This window comes from Tripterygium wilfordii, chromosome 1 (genome assembly GCF_013401445.1).
Source record: "Tripterygium wilfordii isolate XIE 37 chromosome 1, ASM1340144v1, whole genome shotgun sequence".
NCBI classification, from domain to species: domain Eukaryota; kingdom Viridiplantae; phylum Streptophyta; class Magnoliopsida; order Celastrales; family Celastraceae; genus Tripterygium; species Tripterygium wilfordii.
This window is the reverse complement of record NC_052232.1, coordinates 7,218,378-7,242,738: the sequence shown is the minus strand read 5'-3', so window position 1 is coordinate 7,242,738 and position 24,361 is coordinate 7,218,378. Positions and strand designations below refer to the sequence as shown.

The 24,361-nt window shown below is 36.5% G+C and overlaps 2 protein-coding genes across 3 annotated transcripts; both read left to right on the top strand.

Annotated features, from left to right (window-relative positions):
- The first annotated feature begins 461 nt into the window (after positions 1-461).
- Positions 462-11,244, top strand: LOC119980246 (cytosolic endo-beta-N-acetylglucosaminidase 1-like). The gene is made up of 11 exons (XM_038822907.1): positions 462-1,057; positions 1,348-1,485; positions 3,592-3,701; positions 3,801-3,912; positions 4,004-4,111; positions 4,240-4,352; positions 5,129-5,210; positions 5,461-5,541; positions 9,073-9,128; positions 9,768-9,903; positions 10,213-11,244. The coding sequence occupies exons 1-11, from the start codon at positions 554-556 to the stop codon at positions 10,954-10,956; spliced, it is 2,184 nt and encodes a 727-aa protein (XP_038678835.1). The 5' UTR covers positions 462-553; the 3' UTR covers positions 10,957-11,244.
- A 3,761-nt stretch (positions 11,245-15,005) lies between these two features.
- Positions 15,006-22,272, top strand: LOC119980320 (DEAD-box ATP-dependent RNA helicase 18). Of its 2 annotated transcripts, XM_038823088.1 has the most exons (13): positions 15,006-15,158; positions 15,263-15,615; positions 15,661-16,005; positions 18,161-18,394; positions 18,825-19,085; positions 19,686-19,765; positions 19,862-19,967; positions 20,068-20,181; positions 20,335-20,433; positions 20,539-20,628; positions 20,820-20,926; positions 21,030-21,173; positions 21,595-22,272. In XM_038823088.1, the coding sequence occupies exons 3-13, from the start codon at positions 15,751-15,753 to the stop codon at positions 21,863-21,865; spliced, it is 1,761 nt and encodes a 586-aa protein (XP_038679016.1). In that variant the 5' UTR covers positions 15,006-15,158; positions 15,263-15,615; positions 15,661-15,750; the 3' UTR covers positions 21,866-22,272. The 2 variants fall into 2 exon arrangements, with proteins under 2 accessions (XP_038679016.1, XP_038678942.1); XM_038823014.1 differs by having other exon boundaries at positions 15,263-16,005.
- The last annotated feature ends 2,089 nt before the right edge of the window (positions 22,273-24,361 follow it).

Genomic DNA, 24,361 nt, shown 5'->3' with positions numbered 1-24,361 from the left:
TTTAAATAATGATGTGGCTTTTCTTTTTTAAGAAAAATGACATGTAAATTAATTAATGTAGCTCCGACGCCACATCAGCATTCTCCGTTGAGAAAGAGCCGGACAATTCAAAATCGGGACAAATTTGGAACATTTTTGAAACATCAATGGCATAATCAACAAATTTTATACTTGGAGGATAGAATCGATAAATTTGAGAAATATCAAGGACATAAACAATGATTTTGCCATAAATTTTATATACAAACTTGATTTAATACAATTTATACAAATCCAGTCATTGTCACACGTAGTTTTGCCACTCCCAGCGATGATGCCGTGTAGAGACTTGCATGGTAGACTTGTATACTGTTAATGATGGAGATAGGATGGGAAGATGTCCCCACGTGAAGACTTGTAATAAAGAATTTGTTGTTTGAATGCCAACATTTTTCCCATACTACTTGAAATTTGAGACCCCCTACTTTAAATTTTCCCAGGACGATGACTTACTTTCCGAGAAAATAGCGTTGGTTGGTCTTTGTTTTTTTCTCATTGATTAATCAATCAATCAATGCTCGAGAATCTCTTGCGCGCGTATATTAGCCGCAACACCCTCACATGGCTTCGCAATTACTGGGATCGAATCCTCCACAAACTCCACTGCATCTCTCTCCTATTCAGCAGCACCACCATGTCCCAGCCGACGGAGTCTCAAGCGGCCACACCCGATGCGGCGCCGTTCGATCCGACGAAGCCGTCCATTCCCATCTCCTACCCCATTGAAACGCTCGAAGAGCTCGAGTCTCGGGCCTATTTCAAGTCCTTTCACTACCCTTTCAACAAATCCTCTGTTCCGCTCCAATCGGGGCCCTTGGATTCTCGCCCCAGAATCCTCGTGTGCCACGATATGCAAGGAGGGTATGTCGATGATAAGTGGGTGCAGGGAGGAAATAATGAGGGGGCTTACGCAATCTGGCACTGGTACTTGATTGATATCTTCGTTTACTTCTCGCATAATTTGGTCACTTTGCCTCCTCCTTGCTGGACTAATACTGCTCACAGGCACGGTGTCAAGGTATATTTTTTATTGATTCGCTTATATAACTTCATGTAATTTTTCATGTGGGTTATGAGGCAGTTTTGGACTGGTCAGTGCTTTTTAGGTTTGGAGCTAGATAGGGTTATTGGCTTATTGACTTTGAATTGTGTGAGAATGTAACTAATGTTAATTTTTGGTTGGGGTTAAACGATTAGTATCTGTTTGGGTTATACATATTCAGTAATTGTGTGGGGGGTATGAATGAGTCATATGATATAATGGTACCTCTATACATGATGTTCTTGCTTTTGCCTATGGAATCTAAGGTGTTGGGGACTTTCATCACAGAATGGGAAAAAGGGACTGCGATTTCCAAGGAATTGCTCAAAACAAAGGAATCTGCTCAAATGTATGCTGAACGATTAGCAGAACTTTCTGTCGCTTTGGGCTTTGATGGCTGGCTGGTATGTGGTTCTGCGTATTTGCCCATCTAGTCTCATTACGTATTCGCTGTTTTTGTCCTGGTATTTCATTTTTTTTGCATTAGCTTGAAGGGCGTGTATGTCATGTGACTCATATCTGGTCACTTCATATTGCCAGTGAAGCTGTTATGGCTACATGATGTTTCACTTTGGCTAATCCATTAGATTTTTACTTCATAGTTTATTGTAGTTTTCCTAGTAACTGGGCAAGGAAAGAGATTAAATAGAAGTTGGCAAAACATCGAAAGAAGAAAAAATTCAGGAAGAATTTTAAGCTAAAGTACTTTTGTTTTTGGGGGTTAAAAAAACCGAAAAGAGCTTCATGAAAAAGATCATTTAACTCGAAAGATTTTTCTAAGGTATAACGAAGAACTGTGTTTAGGATTGCAAATGAGCATAGCCGAGCTTTGCGTTGTTCAAGTTGTTCATTCGCTAAGGTTTTTAGTGGCCTGAGGTCTAGCCAAGCTTTAGACAAGCTTCAGATTTTATGTTCAAGCTCGACTCCCTTATTTCAAAGGAGACCGCGAACCGAGCTCGAGCTTGGTTTGATCAATGTAAACAAGTTTCTTCGTGAGTTTTTGTTGAGCTAATAATGAGCATGTTCACGAATTCTTTGTCGAGCTTGTTCATGGACACCGCATAAGCTTAATAAATGTGTTTTTTTGAGTTAAACAAGCTTGTTTTCGAACGCTAAATGAGTATTTTCCTGCGAACCACGAACAAGCTTGTTCTCAAACATGGGCCGAACACACTTTTGTTTGAGCTCGGCTCATTTATTTACCGAGCTTAAAAAATATGTTCAAACATGTTCATTTTCCTTCATGAACGAATACGCGCCGAGACTATTCGTTAGTAGCTCGCTGAATACTCTGCTCATTGCAGTCCTAACTGTGTTCATAAATTATTTGAGTTATTCAATTTAAAAAACTGTTAGACTATTTTGTTAGAATATATTATTATGATTAAGTTTCCTAATTTATGTTGATTTAGGTTCTTATTATGTTTCCTTTATTTCTAAGTTCCTTAATCTCTAGGTTTCACTTTGCATCTATTCCCCTATATGTCCATTCTTGGTTTGGCCGTGAATCAACTTTGACAAACCCTCCGGTGGTTGAGAATCTTGACCATCACCGTTATACAATCACCAGCAGTGTATCCGTCCTTGGTTTGCTGTGGATCAACTCCGGCAGGGTTCTCGGTGGCCATGATTCTCGACCACCCCTCATGTTTCAAAACAGTTTGCTTACTTATTCGTCTCAATCGCTGATCTATTGCAACTCGCAAGTATGTTTGTGATACAGAATTATTGTATGTTGTCATATTATGTCTCCTTTTGCAAAGCACTGGCATCCTCTTACGTAATTTTCCCGGCCTTTTCTTGTGAGACTTTCTAGTTATTATGGATTTGCCCTCTCCTTTTCCCGTTGGTGTTAAGTCTTGATTCGCACTTTGGAGGTTTTACTACATGTGCAGTCCGTAGATACTTTTTCGTACACTCAACAATTTGTTTTGGAGTTTCAATCTACACTTACATGTTTGTATTGCTGGTGCAGTCAATCAACGACCACCAGTCAATCTCTTATTGAAGTAAAAGATCTTCGTTTGCAAACTCAATAATGTGCTACTATATTGAGTTTGAGAGGTGGTGTTAGAATATATTATTATGATGTAGTTTCCTAATTTATGTTGATTTACGCAATTATTTTGTTCCTTTTTTCTAAGTTTCTTAGTCTCTAGATTTGACTTTGCATATATTCCCCTACATAAGGCGTCTCTTTGTATTACTTAATATATCGAATCAATATTATCAATCTTTTATTTTAACAGAAATAAAGTATCATAGTTACTCATATCTACATTTTTTTGAACAATATTATTATTAGAAAAGGCAGCAATTTGTTAGGAACTATGACATTAATGAGCACCTCGTATCATATTACATTAAGGAGTTAATGTTATAAATTTTGAGAATCCTCAATGCTTTTAGAGAGAAGTTCATTTAGAGAAGGAACTTCCTTCCAATTCAACGATTCATTAAAGTTTTAGCTTTTCGTTGACCTATATTTACGTAGGAACTGTTACCTGCAGATCAATATGGAAGTCAATCTTGACCTTGAGCTGATTCCTAATTTGAAAGAATTCGTTAGTCACTTAACCCAGACTATGCATTCCCTGATGCCTGGATCTTTGGTAATATGGTGAGTGCTGGTAGCCTGGTAAATACCATCTGTTATGTGGATTGGCATTGTAGTAAAGCATACACATTTTTATTGGTTTCATGTTTGTTGATTTTGCAGGTACGATAGCATAACAATTAATGGAGCCCTTGATTGGCAAGATCAGCTTAACGAAAATAATAAACCTTTCTTTGATATTTGTGATGGCATATTTGTAAACTATACATGGGAGGTAATTCTTCTCATTTTATTCCCATTGAAAGTTATTTGTGATTTACCATCATCCTTATGGACAGTTGCTTAGTTATCAATTTATCATGCAGGAAAGCTACCCTGAACTTTCAGCAGAAGTTGCTGGTAGCAGAAGGTCTGATGTCTACATGGGAATTGATGTATTTGGAAGAAACACTTATGGTGGTGGAGGATGGAATGTATGCATCTTACTTGAAATTCTGCATGTGACTTTTGTTTATTTTCTAACTTGAAATATAGCTTTTCTCTCATGTACAATGAAGCATTCATTTTCTTTCAAGGTTCTTGATTAGTTTTTGAACTCCAGACAAATGTTGCACTCAATGTTATAAAGAAGAATGATGTATCAGCTGCCATATTTGCTCCTGGATGGGTTTATGAGACTGAGCAGAAGCCTGATTTTCAGACTGCTCAAAATCGGTAATATATTTTATCTTTTTTCGCAAAATGGTTATGAACATTTTGTATTATGCATTGGGTATGGTTACATATTTCTAAGGCTTTATGATGACATACCTAAACTTTGAATCTTTCCATCCTAGTTTACAGTTGTGTGGTAGCATAGAAGAATTAGTTTGTAATACCTGGCAACACATTCATTCGGCGATTTTGAGTGCTTGATTATTTCATTTGCTTATCATCTGCATGTTGTATATGATCTAACGTTCATAGTGCATAGATAGATAAAGACCCTTTCTTTTTCCCAGATGGTTCTGCAGCACATGCATGATTGTCTCACTACCATAAAAGAACAGGTTTCTCTCTACTGCCAAGCTTTTCTTCTCTTACTTCAGCAGGATCCACTCATGCGGACTGGACCCACATGTGTCCCACTTGTTTTCGAGAGAGGATAGAGCAGAGCAGGAATCATAGATGGTTGGGAAGAATGACACTGCTCTGTGTTATAGATGTTGTGTCTGCTATCATATATCCTCCTCTAACACAGACACATTTTCAATCATTTACCTGCTTTGACACAGTCATGTTTCCAATCACTTACCTGCTTTAAGCTCAGAGAATTTTTCGATTTATCACACTCAATTATGCTTTATAATGCTACCTAGTAGATATCCTTCAAACTGAGATTTTTTTTTTATTTTTTTATGAATTGTTTGATACTCATGAATGTAACTTTCTTGCATCAGTACATATTTATAACTGTGGTGTTAATGATATATGTGTTTTGGTGTTTGCAGTTGGTGGGACCTTGTTGAAAAATCATGGGGAATTGTGAAACGTTATCCTAGACTGCTGCCTTTCTACTCAAATTTTGATCAGGTTGCTGCTACATTTATCTCTTTGTCTTTTCACATTTTAACTTCAATAAAATGAGATGTATAAAATACAATGGTAACAGTAACTATTTTCTTACAAATATATGAAGAAAAAGCTTAATGGGTTTCAGTGTATAGATTTTGAAACTTAAAATGATCTGAAAAGTAGTTATGCCCTCTTAGGAAGATTATATCATTAGTCATTCACCTGTGCATATCAGTCCTCTAAAAGGGCAGTCTTTGACATTCATTAGGGTCATGGCTATCATGTGTTCATTGAGGGAGCACAAGTCTCTGATGCCCGTTGGAATAACATCTCTAGCCAAGGCTTTCAGGTGTGCACCAAATACACCTCTTGATTCTTTAGTATTGCATTAATTGATTTGTATCCTCTGGTGGAAGTGGTTTTCCTAACCTTCTATATATGCAATTTATTCTAATTGCAAATTTCTCCCCTTTTGTCGCAAATCAGTTGAACTTTCAACGTCTTCCTGCATGGGGTTACATGGATCTTTTGGGGGGGGGGGGGGGCTACAATTCATAAGGCTAGAATTGGATACAATTCCACCCAAAACTATGTTAAATCATGGTTTAAAATGTGTTATTGAGTATTTTGGTTGCTCATAATTTTAGAATTTAGTAGGAGTCAATTGGCTATACCCTAAGGCTAGAATTGACTACAATTTCACCCGAAAATCAATGTTAAATCATGATTTAAAATGTGTTATTGAGTATTTTGGGTGGTCATAATGTTAGAATATTGTAGATTTTGAATCAATTGTCTAAATTCAAAATCCTAAACTTTTTTAGTAAGTACCTTAAATTCTAAACCCTGTCAAATTTCTTGTATTTCTGAGTTTGTGACTTTTCATTGTTTTAGGCCAAATTTCACAGTTAAATCTCTGTTTTTCCCTAATTCCATGAATTCATTGTTTTAAAATTGCAATGTTTTTTGTCATTGCAAATTTCTCTATTTTGAAAATCATTGACATTCCACTGTTTTGAAAACAATGAAATTTCGTTGTTTTGAAAACAGTGAAATTTCCTTAAATTTTGAAAACTGTGAAATTTTCCTAAACTTTGAAAACAGTGAAATTTCCCTAATGAGATATGTTCTAGCGAGGTATCGTATATTGCGATGGTTGTAATCAAAAAGTATGCATTCAATTACCATATTCATATGATCTGCGTATTTTTTTCACCATGATTTGAGAGTATTGCCTGTGTTTCCATTAAATTCCACTGTTTTAAAATTGTGGAATTTTTCTGTACATTATAAAATATTATGTTTCAAAAAAGTTAAATTCCACTTTGTCAAAAAAACTGAGAAATTTCACCTTTTGTTTGTATTGGTGTGATTTCTCTGCAACAATACAAATTTATCTATTTTTGCCTAATTTCATGAGTTTCACTATTTCTAAGATTGCAATGTTTTTCTGTCACTACAAATTCCTCTATTTTGAAAACAATTTCACTGTTTTTTTTTTTCCTGAAACTTTTTGCTAGGATCTGTGATTTTTGAAAACACTATTTTGAAAACATTGAAATTTTGCTGTTGTTTTTCTTCAACTTTTTGTCAGGATATCCAATTTTTGCCTATAATATATCAATTCCGAAAGATTTTCAATCCTCTACCAGGCTCTCATTTTCGGTGAGAGGGTCCCTGTTTTTAACCCCAAAAAAAACTTTTTCCTCTTCAAATCGCACAAAAACCGTTATTTTTTTTATTTTTTATTTTTTTTCATCCACAACAGCTACAACAAATCAATAACATATTCAGAAGTGCAGATCTAAAAAAGCGAACCAAAAAATTCAAAAAAATTGAAAAAAGGAAGGGAGAGAAAGACGATTTGAACTGAAGAGAGAGAGAGAAGCAGATCTTACATAGAGAGAAGAGAGAAGAGTGAGGTATGGAGAGAAGAGAGATGAGAGTGGCGTGAGGTAGGAGAGGTGAAAAAGATCTTAGGGTTATGTTATATATAAGGCCATTATTATCCAAACTACTTTCAGAGACATATTGGATTGTCCAAAATGTAATTGGACTGAAATACAAAGTTTTAATGAGGGACCTATGGGTAATTCTTCCTTAATTGTTTCTATCTCTTTCTTTTACCTTTTATTTCTTTTTATTGTTAAGAACTAAAACATAAAAAATTAATCAATTGATTGAGTATTTATGTAATATTTATATGTTAGAAGAGAAAAAGAATAAAATCTTTTGCTTCAATATTAGAATTGCAACTCTTTCTATAAAGGGACAATTGGGAATAAGAGCACTTTGGACAACTTAATTGTAAAAAAGTCATGAACATTTTTAAAATTGTAAAAAAGTACAATTTAAGGGTAATGTGGTCAATTGACTTAAGATATTTTTTAATTTATACCTACAATACCCTCCTTCTTCTTCTTCTTCTTCTTCTTCTCCCTCCAACTACCTAACTCTAGTGTGTCCTCTCTTTCTCTCATTCTTCTCTACTAAAAGTTATCTCCTTCTCTCTCATTCTTCTTCTTCTTCTTCTGGTTCTCGATCTGAATTTGTTCTTCGTTGCATTCTTCTCCCTTTTTGGCCGAGTTTCTCCTCTCTTCATTGCCTTCTTCGTCGTTGCTCAATCTGGACTGCGTCGAGTTGCTCTGCTTCGTTTTTGACAGATCTGGACTATGCTTCGTTGTTCAATATGGGTTGTGCTTCGTTTTTTTGCAGATCTGGACTCTGACTCGTTTTTTGCAGAGATGTATCACTATAGTATCAGTATAGTATCACTATAGTATCATCAGCACCAAAAAACCACTAAAATGATACAATTAAACCAGTATGCATACTTCATCTTCCTAATTACTTTTCCTTTCTTGATTTTCTTTTCTTGGTTACCTCTCTTGTTCGTTTTGGAAAAACATTTACAAGTGCAGAGATGTATCACTATAGTATCACGAACACCAAAAATTCATTAAAATGATATAATTGAACCTGTATGCATACTTCTTCTTCCTAATTACTTTTCCTTTTTTGGTTTTCTTTTCTTGGTTTGTACATCTCTTGCTTGTTTTGAAAAAATATTTACAGCTGCAGAGATGTATCACTATAGTATCATCAACACCAAAAATCCACTAAAATGACATAATTGAACCACAAAGACATGTAAAGCAATTAAATTTACATTCTAACATTTATATCATCATTTTATGAGCAAAAGATATAAATTGAGCACTAAATTGGATATTCTATTTAAAAGTATCACAATTTGTGGAGAGAGAAAATCAAATTTGAGGTTATTTTGGTAAAAAAGGATCCCCAGTGTACTTTTTTAAAAGGATGTTTTAGTGATTGCACTTTTTTACAATTAAGTATAATCTAGTGTACGGACTCCAAAAGTCCCTTCTATAAATTAATTTTGTCGTATTTAATTAATTTTATTTTAATACCTTTATGGACACATGTCAATCAATTAAGACTCAAAAAAGTACACAGACATTATAATAGAGCTTGTTTTTAAGGCGTCCACTTTTAAGGAGTATTATAAATTAAGCACTCAAAAAGTCACGTCATTATAATCAATCTAGCACTCAGAAAGTTGAATGCCTACTTGTGGTGAAACTAAGTAAACTAGAAAAAGAGTTGAAATGTTTTGAATTTAGATGTAGAATTAAGGAGATATGCCATACAAGATTTACTTGTAAAAGAGACTTACACATACGGGTTATGTTTGTATCTTTGTCTTTGTACTACCATGCATACGATGGAATGTTGTCACTGGAGTCCAAACTTGAAAATGCAAATATTAAATTCTTTTTGTGGGCTTATTATCATTTCATCCCTTTTCATCTTCTCCTTTTACCCCTTCTTATGTCATTTGTTTCTTTTGTGGCAGCCGTTTCTGGAGAATATCAATGACTCAACTTCAAATGCCTTACAAGTCTTTGTCGGGTAGGTCATACTCAGCTTTTGGCCATCCAGGAAAATATAATTTTCTTTCTAGAGCCCATGTACTATCATGATTTGATTATTCATGACATGCCAGATCATTGAAGTTTTGAAGCATTAGCCAATAAAGATGACAGATAGATTTTAATTCACTTGCTCCAGCTTCTTTTTTTTTTTTCTTTTTTTTTTCCAACTTGTGAACATGGGTCAGTCCTGTTTGTTGATGGGCCGGAGGATCAAAAATTTTGGCCTCATTACACGTTGTTCAGCTCAGTTGGCCCCTCACTGAAACCTTATACAAGTTAAATATGCCTTGGACGGACAACCAGTCAACCACTAGATGAATGAAACTTTGTTGACTTTCCATTTTAAATAAAAGAAAAAAATGAAACTTTGTCAACGTTATTGGTTATTTCATTCTTCCTTGAGACATAAACTTGTAGTTGTAACTGTATGAGAGTGTGTACAAGTATTTTAGATCTGATAACTAGTTATGAACATATAAGCCCAAAGCCTGACCTTAGGAGCACATTGTGGAATCTCTTCTTTGATTTGTTGTTTTTCCCTTTCCTTTTGTTTTGTTACATTTTCCCCTTTCTTGTGGTTCTGATTGGACACTAATATCATTGTTCTGCTTGGTAGTTTTAATGAACCATCTTATAGTGGCGGAGGAAACGTGACATTCAAAGGAACCCTTGAAGACGATGCTGATTTCATGACACAGCTCTTTCGGGGAGAGCTGCTTTTAGACAATTCACCAATTCACCTTACATATTCGGTAAGTTCGTTTGTTCCTTAGATAAAACCACTAGACGTCAAAGTGTTGCAAAGGATTTGTTGCGACGCTCAATGTGAATATGAACGCCAACGTGAGATCAATGTCCTTGTGCATCTCTTGCTAAGGAGAGCTTTTGATGACAATATACTATCTAAGTTTCAGGAAGACTGATTACATTTGCCTTATAGAAGATGAATATTTAAACCTATCATGCACATTGGACAATAATGCTCAAATTGATAAAACAAATGGCATTTTTTAGCATGTGCCTTTTGTTCTTATCGCTAATGATATCATAAACTGATGCAGGTGAAATCGAACAGCAAATCTCTACTGGGCCTGTCTCTTGAGTTCGTTTCTGCCAAGAATGAAAGAACATCCGTACTTGTTGCATCCTGGGGAAGAAATCAAGTATCTCGTAAATACAGCAAAGTGATCGTGCCACATCTCGTAAAAAAGACAGACATGGGACTAGGATGGGTCATGAATGAGGCTGGCATTGCTATGAATGGATACATATTGACAGAAATACATGCTGTATGCTACAGGCCAATGCCTTTAAACAATAGGCAGAAACTAGAATACAGAGAGGAGCGCCCAGGTGCTACATTAACTCACACCCCATCACAATATCTTGCAGTCCTTGGTGATATCACCATCAAAACTTCAACACAGAACTCAGTTTTTCCACCACCTGCTTCATGGCTGGTAGAGGGTCAGCATATCGAATGGACTTCAGATACTCACGGTTCAAGGACAGTTAGTCTCAAGATCATTTGGAAATTGAAAGATGGAATCGATTTGATATTTACAAAGTACAATATCTATGTTGAAAAACTATCGAAAGAAGGTGTTGAGAATACAAGTGAAAGGCTGCAAGGGATACAAGAATACCTTGGAGAGGCACAAGTGCAAGCCTACTATGTCTCTCACCTTTCCATTGCCAATGGCACTTCTAGTCTCAAATTCGTCATTCAAGTTTGTGGTGCGGATGGGTTATGCCAGAAGCTGGATGATTCTCCATTTTATCATCTGGATGTTAACCGTCAGTAAGTTTCGTACTTAGTTCAATTTGATGTATTCTTCATTCTCAATGGTAGAGTTCATTCTAGTGTTGTCGAGGTGTAACCTATAGGTCACATATTTAATTCCTGGAAACGGTCTTTCTAACTATTATGTGGGGGTAAGGTCTACGTATATCGTGCATGTCCCTAACCCCTCCCAATGCGAGAGTCTTATCCATGAGAGTTGTTTACCTTTTGAAAGGGCGAAACCTACTTACTTTATCTACTATTGTTGTACTATAAAATGAAAAAGGTATAATAATATTTCCTTGCAATATTCGATGTCTCCTGTAATATATTTTATGTAAATATTAATTATTGGTCATAATATGTTGCTACCCTCGTACTTTGGCTTAAGCTTCCTTGTGATACGACAGTTGAATTTTCATTGAATATATGCTATGTTTGGTCTGACCATTCCAGCCGGAACGGAATGGTCAATTCCGCAGTCAAAGGGAATAATGTTCTTTGGTATGACAATCAAAATGTGTACATTTTTATATTTCTCTCGTAAATTTGGATCCCATAAGGGTTAGTAAAATCTGGTTCAGTGCCGAGTTGGCTAAAATATACACTTCATGCCTAACTGAACTAATTTTAATAAGGCTTGGATAATAGAGGCTTTTGTCAATTATTCTCGTTTCTATTCCTCAATGAATCTCCACATATCAAACATTGAAATACATTGTTCTTGCCACAATTCCTTCACTAACCAAACATCAGAATTCAAGGAATTCTCATTCATATTCCCATTCCCATTCTTGTTCATGTTCCCATTCCCATTCTCATTTCAGGACTAACTAAACATAGCGTTAATGTAATCAAAAAATTACAGGGGCATGTCCATGAATGGCTGTTGAATGCTGTTGTTGTGTGGAAACCGCCCGAGACATTCGCGATTAATATGATTAGCAAATAACTAATGCGAAAAACAGAGAAATTGAAAGCCAAAGTCAATCACACACAAGTAACAAATGATTTTATGTGCTTCGACAAATCTTGCCTAGCTTCATAGGCGATGATAATCTTATTTATGAAGTTACAAGCTCTTTCTCATGTAGTCTTTTTGAATGCAAGAAGTTGTTATCACTAGGTTTTCACAATAAGAATATTTATAGTACGGACAAATGACCAAAATATCCTTAAAAAAAATTTGGGCAATGCGCATGGCCCAAACAGATCCAGTCCACCATCCTAACATCAGAAGTTAGAGCTATATATAAAAGCTGCCACATCCCAATATTGCTTCTTGATTTGGTTTATTACACTTTCCTTGCTTTCATAATATGAATAGTATGAAGTCCCTGCAGATATGTTGGGTGTTCTGTTAATAAAACTGCATTATTTGATAATTTAGGACTGTGGGGTCCTTCACATGTGGCATGGAATGTAGTGCCCTGGTGTCAAATGACATAGGAGGTAAATGATTATGCTTTACATATTCATTATAACATATTTCCTACATCTGGGTCGATAATTTGTATTTGTCAATGGGTTGACTTCGTGGAAACTTAGTGAGAATGTTTCCTAGTCTTTTCTGGTAAGATAGTCAGTGGTGAGTCTGGAAAACTTATTTGTTCTGCGTTTTATACTATCTGTGTGGTACATGCAGGTTACCCTGTACGCAGAACTTTGGAGTTCGTACATGCCTCATGCATGGTCATTGACATCATGGGTAGGAAAATTTTGTCCTTGTGTCTAGCTGCATGCAGTTGTACATGACTGCATTAGTTTGTGTGTAGGTTTGGGTCTTGTCCGGTGTTTTTTGTAGATTAAAATATCATGCCAATATCTGTTTTCACTTCCAGCAATTTAGCATGATCTTACACGTTGAACGCGATGATATTGGCACGGATATCTGTTTCTCCACATTCCAATATTCTAATGCAAATTAATTTAAAATTTTATATTAATTATGTGTTCCCCATTCACAGATAAACAGAATCCTAAGTTAAAGCATAATTGCTCACTCTCTGTCTCGGTTATATGTGATTCAATTGGAGTTCAAGTAAGAGATTCTCCTTTGGAATTTCTATTCTAATTTAATTGGTCTTCCATGTTTATTAATGCTAATTAAAAGGACAAACTCTTTTTTCATTTTGTTTCATAGGGGCCACTTTCATTCGATAAATTGGGGACCTGCGATTATGTAAGTGTTTTGGAAATTTTAGCCTTCAATGCTTGATATTTCTGGCATTGTGATAAGGACCAGCCTTCCAACACCTTATATCAAGGGCCCAACCTCCACCCTCGCATGGGCTAGGCTGTTCTCAGAGGCCCAATAGGCCCCCAAGCCAAATACTTTGGGCCCAATCCCCTTAGAAAACCCTTGATACAATGTGAATGTCATTTGGTTACTTATAAATTGCATCCTCATGCCCACATCTTCTGATGTGGTACTTATCACATTGCTTGTGTATCATGAATTTCCTTTTGGCGGTGTTACCGTGACAGATAAATTTATCACTGCTGGATCAACAAACCAGAAATGCTTGTGTGATCTCATATAGTTGTATGCAAGGTTGATTCCTGGTATTTTACTACCTGTCCTCTTGGAGTTGACTGTGAAATTAGTTTATCATTGTCAAAATGCTTTTGGCTTTGATGTTTTAATTGGTAGGCCCTCAACTTTAACTGGCTGATTCAACTCTGTTAACATGTTAGTTTCATACAAGTGTAAAGATGGGTTTAACCTTTTTCACCAATAACTAATAATATCTACTGGAGAGAGCTTTAATTTCTTCTTCAAAAAATAATAATAAATTGTAATTGCTGGCACTTCTCGTATGAGCCCTTACCCATGCAATTAGTTGCATGAAAACGTTTAGTGACAAAATGAGAAAGTCCAACAAGATTATCAGTAAATCTAGCTGATTATTATTGGATAATTGATCATGGTAGATGTTTGTGTTCTACCCATGAGAGGGATTTGCCCTCTCTAGTCCTTTGAAGTCTATTTTGCAGCTTTATCATGATGTGACTTTCAATTGCATAGCTTTATTGCCATCTGCTGGTTGCGTAATAAAGTCTGCAAAATACCTTAGAAAACGACAGAACCTTTGCAACAAATCTCTCATTGATGGGAATTTTGTATGTCATTTTATGTGAATTCTACATATAAACGAACACAAAACTAATACAGTTATCAACTAAAACTATATGTTATCAATTTAAATATATGTATTTATTAACCTAGAAATAATACAGTTATCAACGTAAAAAATAATACAGTTATCAACGGAAAAGTTACAAACTTTCATGAACAGAACTGCAATTTCTACCAAAAATAATATATTTATCAATCTAAAAATAATACAGTTATCAACGAAAAAGTTACAACTTTCATCAATAGTACTACATTTTCTACCACATGATAAACAAAAACTTAAGAAAAGTCGTTTACGTTTTAATCCAACAGCCATAACCATATAGTATGGGAAAACGAAAAACAACCAACATGCATGCCTTTTACAGCGTAACCAAAGAAACCCAAAACCATAACATATATGTTACATGCAAGACTGCTTCACTAACATCTTCTAAAACTCTCAGATATATAAACGAAGTGGAACACCAAACCCATTATTTAGACACTCACGGAGTACAAGGCAATATCAACGAAAATTCAAAAAAAAAAAGTAAATCAGCACTATGAAGCCATGAAGGAGACTAACCTTAGTCGCTTTCATTGTTCGTTGTTCGTGGGTAAAAAACCAATAGAAAATGACAATTAAGTAGTATGTCTCGATAGAAAGAGAGTACAAGGCAATATCAACGAAAATTCATAAAAAAAAACGTAAATCAACACTATGAAACCATGAAGGAGACTAACCTTAGTCGCTTTCATTGTTCGTTGTTTATGGGTAAAAAACAATAGAAAATGACAATGAAGTAGTATGTCTCCATAGAAAGAAGAAGAGTTGTTATATTTAAAAAATGTTTATTACCGGGGTTACTTTTCCAAAAAATCCTATGACACGTGTACCGCCAGCTCAGCCTATCACAGCACTCTTCATATCTTATCATCCACCGGCTCCAATTTCTGTGTTAGAAACCTCGTTTCTGATGTATCCAGGGACCGCCAATTTCACTCTCGAGCTAGTGCCTTGCAGAACGGAGCTGTTACCGGAATCTACTAATTACGCCGCTTGAACTCCAAGGGCTTCGTTTCGTCCAGGAAGACGTTGAAAGGTACCTTCAACTGAAAGGAAAAAGATTTTTTGGACACCCATTTGAGTATTTTGAGTGAATTTTAGGGGGTTTTGTAATAATATGAATGTGTGTTTATTTTGCAGGTCAGAGCATTAGAATGGACACAGAATCAGCGTAGAGAAGTACTGAAGTAGTCGAAGAAGAAGACGACGACGACGACGAAGGGAGGAAGGGATCAGCTGGGCTTTAATTGATACCACGTGGGCCATGACCAAAACAATAAAAGGAAGCCCATAAATAGATTAAATGATATAAGCCCAGCATCAGCCCACTAACGTGAATGAAAGCTGAGCCCAACATTCCAATGAAGAAGAAAACTCAATCCTCGCATTAGGGCTAAGAAGAACTTCGTGAGACAGCTCAAGAAGACAAAAGGCGCCAAGTGAAGCAACCCGCCATAGAGAGACCTTCTTCTATCTTAACTGGTTTAATGAAACTATAGTTTTTGTGGAAAAGTTGCTATTTGCTATAGGGAGGTGAAGGTATTCTGTGCAAGTGTGTGGTGGAATTTTCTGTTGTTTGAGCTTAAGGTGCTTCGTTAGAGCGGCGGGTTCTGTTTCCGGCTGAAATCATGGTGGAAAACAGAGCCTTAACAAGCACGCGGTTCTCCGACCTCAATCCGTCACTCTCGGAACCGGTCCTCAACGCCCTAACAGAGGCTGGGTTCGAGTACTGCACACCAGTGCAGGCCGCCACGATTCCCTTGCTATGTAGTTTCAAGGATGTCGCCGTCGACGCTGCTACTGGGTCGGGCAAAACCCTCGCTTTTGTTGTCCCTCTCGTTGAGATATTCCGTCGCGCCACAGGGCCTACCAAACCTCACGAGGTCCCTTCCCCCCTCTCTCTCTATCTTTTGCTGAGAAAACTGTGGAAAAATAATTCTTGATGTGTCCTTTAATTTTTCGGCTGAGTAATTGATGTAGTAACTTTTGACTGTTTGTTGGCGTCCCTTACTCTTCCTTTTTGTTTCATTTTTTTGTCCTTGTTTACAGAGAAGAAAACAGTTTTTTTTATAACTATGAACCATTTACCAAGGGGAATGTGGTTAATAGTTTAATTCAGCACGATTGACTGGTGGCATAAGTCGTTTGATTTTACTTGAGCGTTTTAGTAACACTATTTTATTTTTTGGATTTTTTTTACTTCATTCAGCAAATATATGGAACTCTTTTTGTCTGATCTTATTTGCTTCACTATGTCTTTCTTCTCATATACTCAAGAGTTTTTTTTTTTTGTAATAACACTGCTGTATTTATTAGGTAATAGCACCTAGCCGCTCTTACAAACAGTGGCTTTAGTTTGTCTTTAGTAAAGCCGCTAATAGCAACGGCAGATTAGTTAATTGGTTTTGGGATGGTGTTAGCGTGTAGTTATGGAGAATGTAAGATGGCTGCAGTGGCAAAGGAGAGAGCATGGACCAAGAGATGGGCTGAGCTGCAGCAGCTCGAGGAAGAGAAGAAGAGAATGATGGCATAGTTTGTTCTGCCAGGCTACATTTGTAGATGATAATGCAGTGCTTCCCTATACTTTTGGCCTGTGATCATCTGAACTTTAAAACTTGGTTCCCATAAGATCAGTTTATGGTTTTCTAATGTGTAGGTCAAGAGAGCTACTGTCTGATCATCATTGGTTTTTTCTTTGCCTTTCCTTAGCCTCTTACGAAATGATTTCTCAAACAGAGCGGGGCATTTCAAAGCTCTGTTGGACATGGTTTCCTCGACCCTGGCAGGTTGCCAGTGAATTTGCACATACGATTTTGTCTTAAAAAATCTATGTCGCTGGTTTTGTGAAACCAAAGGCACAGCGATTGAGTTGTGCACTTGAGAAGTCTTCTTACCCTTTGTTTTCTATATTGGCTCTGTTTTTTGTGGTATTTTGTTTGATTTGTGTATACCAGAAGGGAGAGTGACTTCATAAAGACTTTCTATGGTTGCAATTTGACAATGGACCCTTCTTTTTCTTTCTTGCAAATCTAAATTGCAAGTCTAAAGTTTGACATAGGGTCATTGTTCCAGAAGTGATGACAGATGCCCCAGCTGCCCAAAATATTGTTGCTATTGAATCATCAATGAAATTGCATTATATATATGTAGGGAGGACTTGGACCTAAATACATTTGCAATAAATTTTCCAAGGACATAAAGGATCCAAAGACCCTTCCAGCAATATATAACAATGAAGTTGGGAGACTCGGGCCCTCCGAAGTGGCGGCGGTGGAGAAACAGAGTTGAGATTGCAAAATTTTTTTGGATAGATTGACGGAGAGTCTCCAACATTTGAGCTGCTGTGGCGCCAAATAGCAACAAATGGGTGGTGCTGCCAGGAGAGCAGCCTCACAGTGGCATATTGAAAGTACCTTCCATGGATTCTGAGTCGGAGAACACAGTGAGGCTGGTGGAGGATTGCAGAGAGGGACAATAGAGAACTCATGTCGTTTGTTCACTAATTCGCCGTTGCTATTAGTAGCTTCTCTAAAGACAAACTAAAGCCGCTGTTCATAATAGCAGCTAGGTGCTATTTACCTAATAAATTGGAAGTGGGCGATGTATGCCCAATTAAAATATACAGCAGTGTTATTCCTGAAAAAACTCCATATACTCTGTATGCTTCTTGAAAAATGCATGATTTTTTTTTTTTTTTTTTGTTTTTGCATCATTATGTTCTTTTTGAATGAAAATTTTTAGAGCAAAGTGAGTTTGATGTTGGGCTGAGCTTAATTTATTGGAGGTTTAAGTATGCTTAGCTTGATTTTGTTGGTAAATTTAAGTTATAGTAACTTAATTTGTTGATGTTTTTAATTTTCTTTTGTTAAGTACAAGTGTAATTTGTGTTTATTAGCTTCTTTGTTTATTTTAATTTGATGTTGTTGATAGTTTTTGTTCAATTGCCTCAACTATGGTATGAATATGCATTGCTCGATAGCAATTATACTATGTATTTTACTTCTTAGAATCAAGTTTTTCATTTGTTAAGTTTTTCAGGTGATGGGTGTAATTATATCTCCTACAAGGGAGCTGTCATCGCAGATATTTCATGTGATGCAACCTTTCATATCGACATTGCCGAGTGTTAAGTCCATCCTTCTTGTTGGTGGTGGAGATGTAAAAGCAGATTTGAAGAAAATTGAGGACGGTGCAAATTTGCTGATTGGCACCCCTGGAAGAATATTTGACATAATGGAACGCGTGGATGCTTTGGATTTTAAAAACCTCGAGGTGCTTATTCAAACATGGATTTTCTTGTCTACGCCCTAGAGAGATTTTGCAAAGAGAGTGCAATTAATTGTCTGGTGCAACAAATGAAGGAAAAACTAATAACTTATTGCATATTGCATATTATTGATTATAGATTCAAATGTAGATTAGCGATCCTCATCTGGTTCACCTTTAAATTTGTGGTTGATGTTGGAAAGAACTATATTATCAAAAAAAATCCTGTTTGAATCACTGGGAATTACTGCATAAATTGTAGAAGGGGAAAAATACAAAACTCGTTTTTAAATGGTCACCAGAGGCTTATGCTTTTTGTACATTGAGTTCCTCTGCTGGTTAAGTCTGTATCCTCCATCAGAAAATTACCATTATTTTTCATTTTTTTTTATAGGAGATGTAATGATCTTCATGGTACATTTGGTGGTTGGAACAGGTTTTGATTTTAGATGAGGCTGATAGGTTGTTGGATATGGGATTCCAGAAGCAGGTAAATTATATTATCTCTCGATTGCCAAAGCTTCGAAGAACTGGTCTTTTCTCAGCAACTCAAACTGAGGCTGTTGCAGAGCTATCCAAAGCAGGATTGAGGAATCCTGTGAGGATTGAAGTTCAAGCAGAAACAAAATTCATTAATGATTCAGCATCATCGCAACAATTGTCATCTTCCAAAACACCTTCAGGCCTTCACCTTGAGGTATATTGACTTACTGCCATGTCTATTTCAACCAACATATCAGAAAACAATCGTTTTTTAACTTTATTATCTGTCAAGTTGGTGCTCCAAAGTTTTTTATCAGAACTGTATCATTAATCTCTTTCTCATTATTAGCATTTTGTAGAACTTATCAGTAAAATAGTCTCATCCAACCTCAGAACAATTATCATGCAAAGTTTTTTTTCAATAAGTTTTGTACGTGGGAGGCTGATCCTTGGTGTTTGGTAAATTTGTTTCAATATATTAGAGATGTTGCAGGTTGAAATCACAGAAACAGTTTTCTTCCAATAAGTGTAATCTTCTCAAAAATAAAGAGAGTGAAAAATGGGTGGAGATGGGGGTTTTAAATTGTGTACATCTACTCTTCCCATTCCCCACAATGTCAGGAGTTTGTAGTTGAAGTATGAATTTTAGTTGCTTTCTTTTTTGAAATAAGTTGAACACTGCATGATTTTGCTATGATTTCACGTACCAGGAGGTTCACCCATTATTTTTCGAGCCTGCTGTTTACTATTGCAAAAACATGTGCCTTGAGCTTTTTCATTTGTTCACAAGTTCATTTCTCCTTTGACTCTGTAGTATTTGGAATGCGAAGCGGATAAGAAATCATCACAGCTTGTAGATTACATGATCAAGAACAAATCTAAAAAAATTATAGTGTAAGTTGCTGTTCATTTTTAAAATGGTGGCCAGCACTTTTTTCGTTTGTGGTTGAGGCCAGAGTTCTAGGCATAATCTGAATATAACTCCTCCAGATACTTCATGACTTGTGCTTGTGTTGATTACTGGGGAGTGGTTCTTCCATGTCTTTCTGTTCTTAAGGGCTTCTCCTTGATCCCTCTCCATGGGAAGATGAAGCAGGTAAAACCTTTGATATTGTCAGCAGCTACTTTTAGGTTTAGATTTTCACTAATTTACAGTCATATGTGATGCTTTAATTAAATTCATTCATTCTGGACAGAGTGCCAGGGAGAAAGCACTGGCTTCCTTTACGACTCTTTCAAGTGGTGTTCTTCTGTGTACTGATGTGGCAGCACGTGGACTTGACATTCCTGGTGTTGACTGTATAGTTCAGGTACCTTACAGACTACCCAGATGGTGTAGACTCAGACTACCCAGATGGTGTAGACTATCTGATTCTTGTGATTTGGTGGTGAATGAATATTATGACGTCATGTTTGATGGGTGGGTTATCCCCTTCCCCTTCTCCATTTTGTTGCTATTGTAGTACGATCCGCCACAAGATCCAAATGTTTTCATTCACAGAGTTGGTCGGACTGCTCGTTTAGGAAGACAAGGCAGTGCTATAGTTTATTTATTGCCAAAGGTGCATTGTTGGGACTGTATATATGAAATCTCAATACCCTTCATTTTTTTTCTTCTTATTATTTCTTCATGTATGATGAGCCTGATTGATTTATTGAATGCGCAGGAGGAAGCTTATGTTGAATTTCTTCGCATAAGAAGGGTTCCTCTTCAAGAGAGGAATCTTGTTGATGATGCTTCTGATGTTGTTCCACAGGTAAGCAAATCTGTGATTGTAACATAATGATGGTGGGCGTGATTACACCCTGAAAAATTTTGCATTTTTCAGCATGAATGTTTCCATTTGATATAAATTGTCTGTTGTTTGTATTTTATTTAATCCAACATATTTTATTTTCTTTTTATATTTTTGGTAATTGATTTGGAACTATTTCCTACTTGTTCCAGATACGATCTGCTGCAAAGAAGGATCGTGATGTCATGGAGAAAGGACTCAGGGCATTTGTTTCATTTATTCGAGCATATAAAGAACATCACTGCTCTTACATCTTTAGGTCACAACCTATACCTTGAATTTTTTTTTCGTATTTGCATATATCTCTCTATCTCCGCCAACCCCCTCTCTTTCCTCTATGATATTAGTTAAGTATTTTTCAGATGGAAGGAACTTGAAATAGGGAAACTGGCGATGGACTATGGCCTATTGCAACTCCCATCAATGTCTGAGGTAAAGCTTCATTCACTTTCCACTGAGGGTTTCACTCCAGTTGAAGACATCAATTTGGGGGACATCAAGTTCAAGTAAGAACTCATCACAATTTCCCAAATAAATAAAATCTAGTAATTGCTGGATAAGATGTCAATGTTCAAGTTAATAACCACAGGATGGAACTCTTTTTACTTGAAGATTAGTAATATTATTCAGTTGGTTTTGCTCTGAAAATTGATTTTTTGATTCATTTGTTGAATGTTCCAACTGAATCTGTTGTTGGAAACCATTTCTTTGCTTCAAGAACCTACTGCAATGATCCGAGTGGAACTTAATCCCCTGAACGTTCTTGGCAACCAAGGAGGACACTTCCAATGTTAGAATTGTCCGACTGTTGCGTACTTTTATGCTGAAGCTGTTGATTCCGCATGCCTTTTTCTTTAATAAAAGTTAGATTTCTTTGCATCTTCTAAATGAATCTGGGGATAGCTAATAATTTACCTCAATTGCTAGGGATAAATCTCGTGAGAAACAACGGAAAAAGAATTTGCAAGCCAAGAAAGAAGCGCAACAGCAAGCGCCAAAACCCCTGAAGCCCAACAAGCCTGCAACTGTTGGACCCAGTGCCATGAGAAAGAAGACAGCTAAACAGAGACGTGCTGCCCAGACAATTGAAGATGCAGATGAGCTTACTCGGGACTATCGCCTTCTGAAAAAATTGAAAAGGGGGGCTATTGATGAAACAGAATATGCAAAGTTAACTGAAACTGAAGATTTACTTTGAAGTGCATGATTTAAAGGTTGCCGTCTTTTCGGACTATTGCCTTTTGGAGTCCTATTCGCCTCCGACGTGGAGTTCTGTTTTGAGAAAAGGAATCCTGAACCTGGTCTTTAGCTGAAGTCCAGCATTGAAGGCTTGTTTTGGAGATTAACTGCAGACAAAGTGTTTCAAAAGTTGTTCAATGAACTGACTCTGCAGGTGATGGAATCAGCTCTCACTCACTTTTTTCTTTTTGGCATTTTGGCCAGTTTAGGGTTTAGGATATTACATTTGTGTTTGTTTCACTAGACGACGTGGGGATCATGCCAAATGGGAACTAAAGAACCTTTATATGACTTGGAATTCAAGTATAGTTTATCTATCTTTATTTGCTGGATTCAATAAAATTGGTGATTGAAGCTTGGAGATTACATCACTTAGTTAAACTGAGACTGATATATTACATAGGTCTACCAGCTTAGATCAATTGTATCGTTTTTTGCTTTCATGGTACAACTTCTTGTTCAGATTTAGTTTCACTCCGTTTAATTTTCAATCCTTGGAATCAACGAATTGATTCCACCCTAGAGATTACTTGGATTTGTTGTCGTAAAGACGATTAATCCACTCTTTGTTTCATGTTTTTTGCTTTTGGTTGCTGTGATTTTTGAACTCTTGAATCGAAGTGCATTTCTGTTATGTCATATTAAGCTGAAGGGTGAGTTGGTGGTTGAAATTGGTAGTTTACAGTCATTGTTGTTGTTGGGTCAGATACCCGGGTCCTCAATAGCCACCATATGAGAGACCTAACTTCCAATATGGAGGAAAGGTTTTGCTTAAAGTAGTTGATACACTAGATAATTTTATTTGGCAGTAATATCTGCAGTGGTTAGTAATATAATGTATCCATTCAGTTTTAAAGTTCGACTGTTGATTGCATATTTATGTTGTTTGGGTTCGCTGGTCTCAGCATTCTTAAAGATTTTTTTTTAATATATAAATTGGGAAATCCCAGGCCCAACGGACACTTTGTGACTCGTGGGCCAGATCCAAACCCCGGGCTGCACTCTCACTATGTGATAGGCCTGATTGGGTCGAAATATGTGAAGGAATATGTTACCAGTTGAAAACAAATTGTGTCCAACTCAGTCAATTGTCAAGCTGAGCCACCTCTGGTTGGTACTCTTAAAGATTCTTGCGCAACTTTTTCCCGTGTCCTCATGCAAAACATTAGTATTTTACATTTGGATTGCGAATGATCGAATAGCCCTTTTGTGATTGCTGAAAACTTGTTCTGATTGATCGAACAACTAGTAAAATGAGATAGGAGGGAATGAACTATATATAAACATAAATCTTATTACATTATTTAGTAATAAAGACAAACCTTAAACCGTCAATGCTACTATTTAGTATTGAAGCAAAGCAGCCAAAGCTAAAGTAGAAAAACATATAAAGAGGGAATGATATTTGAAATCCAGGCCACTGTTGCTTTTGTTTTTAGTATGTGTTCTTCCTCGAGCCCCCAAAAATTTTAGGAGGGCTACGCTTCTCGCACCATCTCTGTTTTTTGTTTCAATAAGATATATTTTTTTTGTCTTTTGTGAAATGTATCATATCGTTTGGGTTTGTATGCATGAATCATATGATGTGAGTTTCCTTCCCTTTGTAAATTGATTTGTAAGGGTTTAGGTCTAGATGAGGCGCACTATTCTCCACGTGTTGAGTTGTTGAACGTAGATTTGTAAGGGAGAATATGAGCCCCACAAATTATGATATGGTATTAGAGGGGGCCAAGGTCTAGATGAGGCGCACTATTCTCCACGTGTTGAGCTGTTGAACGTCCACCTCACACGTGTCGGAGTGAAATATCCCACATCGCTTGAGTTGACAAGCTTGAACTTGTATATATGATGTGAGTTTCCTTCTCTTAGTAAACTAGTTTGCAATGGAGAATATGGGGCCCAAAGATTATGACATCGTTTAGTGTGAAGTTATATTAATTATTTTCTTAAGCTAGTGAATTTGAACTCCCGGTTGACCTATTGGGATCCCACCAAGGGAAATAGTTTCATGGAGGTACTAGTAATTTTGGGTACTGAATAATTTGACACAGTCAATTCGAAAATCCATTTTTCAAACGTTTCAAATTGGGAATCGAAAATTCAAATTTGTTTCAAACCATCCACACTAGCAGCTTTCTGCCTTTTTCAGGCAAACAATTTGATAAGCATTTTCACTGCCCAAAAGGTCTGAAAACTGACCGAGTGACTAAGTTGGAACAATTCGAATTTTCGATTCCCAACTTGAAACGTTTGAAAAATGGGTTCTCGAGTTGAAATGGATCAAATTATTAAGTATCCAAAAGTGCTATTATCCCTAGTTTCATCCACTTGACCAAATTGGGTCATGTTTACTTAGCTGTATTTGGATCATAAGTAGTCACTTTCAGTCGTTGAAGGTTCGCAGCATTGCAGAATGTGTAGTGGATCCCAGGTTTATGATTAGTTTAATAATACT

Excerpts from the sequence above, each read along its gene's own strand:
- LOC119980246 (XM_038822907.1), top strand. The coding sequence starts at position 554 with ATGCTCGAGAATCTCTTGCGCGCGTATATTAGCCGCAACACCCTCACA. Across the intron at positions 4,353-5,128 it reads TTTCAGACTGCTCAAAATCG|TTGGTGGGACCTTGTTGAAA; the intron begins GTAATATATTTT and ends TGGTGTTTGCAG. Across the intron at positions 9,904-10,212 it reads CAATTCACCTTACATATTCG|GTGAAATCGAACAGCAAATC; the intron begins GTAAGTTCGTTT and ends AAACTGATGCAG.
- LOC119980320 (XM_038823088.1), top strand. The coding sequence starts at position 15,751 with ATGGTGGAAAACAGAGCCTTAACAAGCACGCGGTTCTCCGACCTCAAT. Across the intron at positions 18,395-18,824 it reads TGGATTTTAAAAACCTCGAG|GTTTTGATTTTAGATGAGGC; the intron begins GTGCTTATTCAA and ends TGGTTGGAACAG. Across the intron at positions 20,927-21,029 it reads CACTGCTCTTACATCTTTAG|ATGGAAGGAACTTGAAATAG; the intron begins GTCACAACCTAT and ends AGTATTTTTCAG.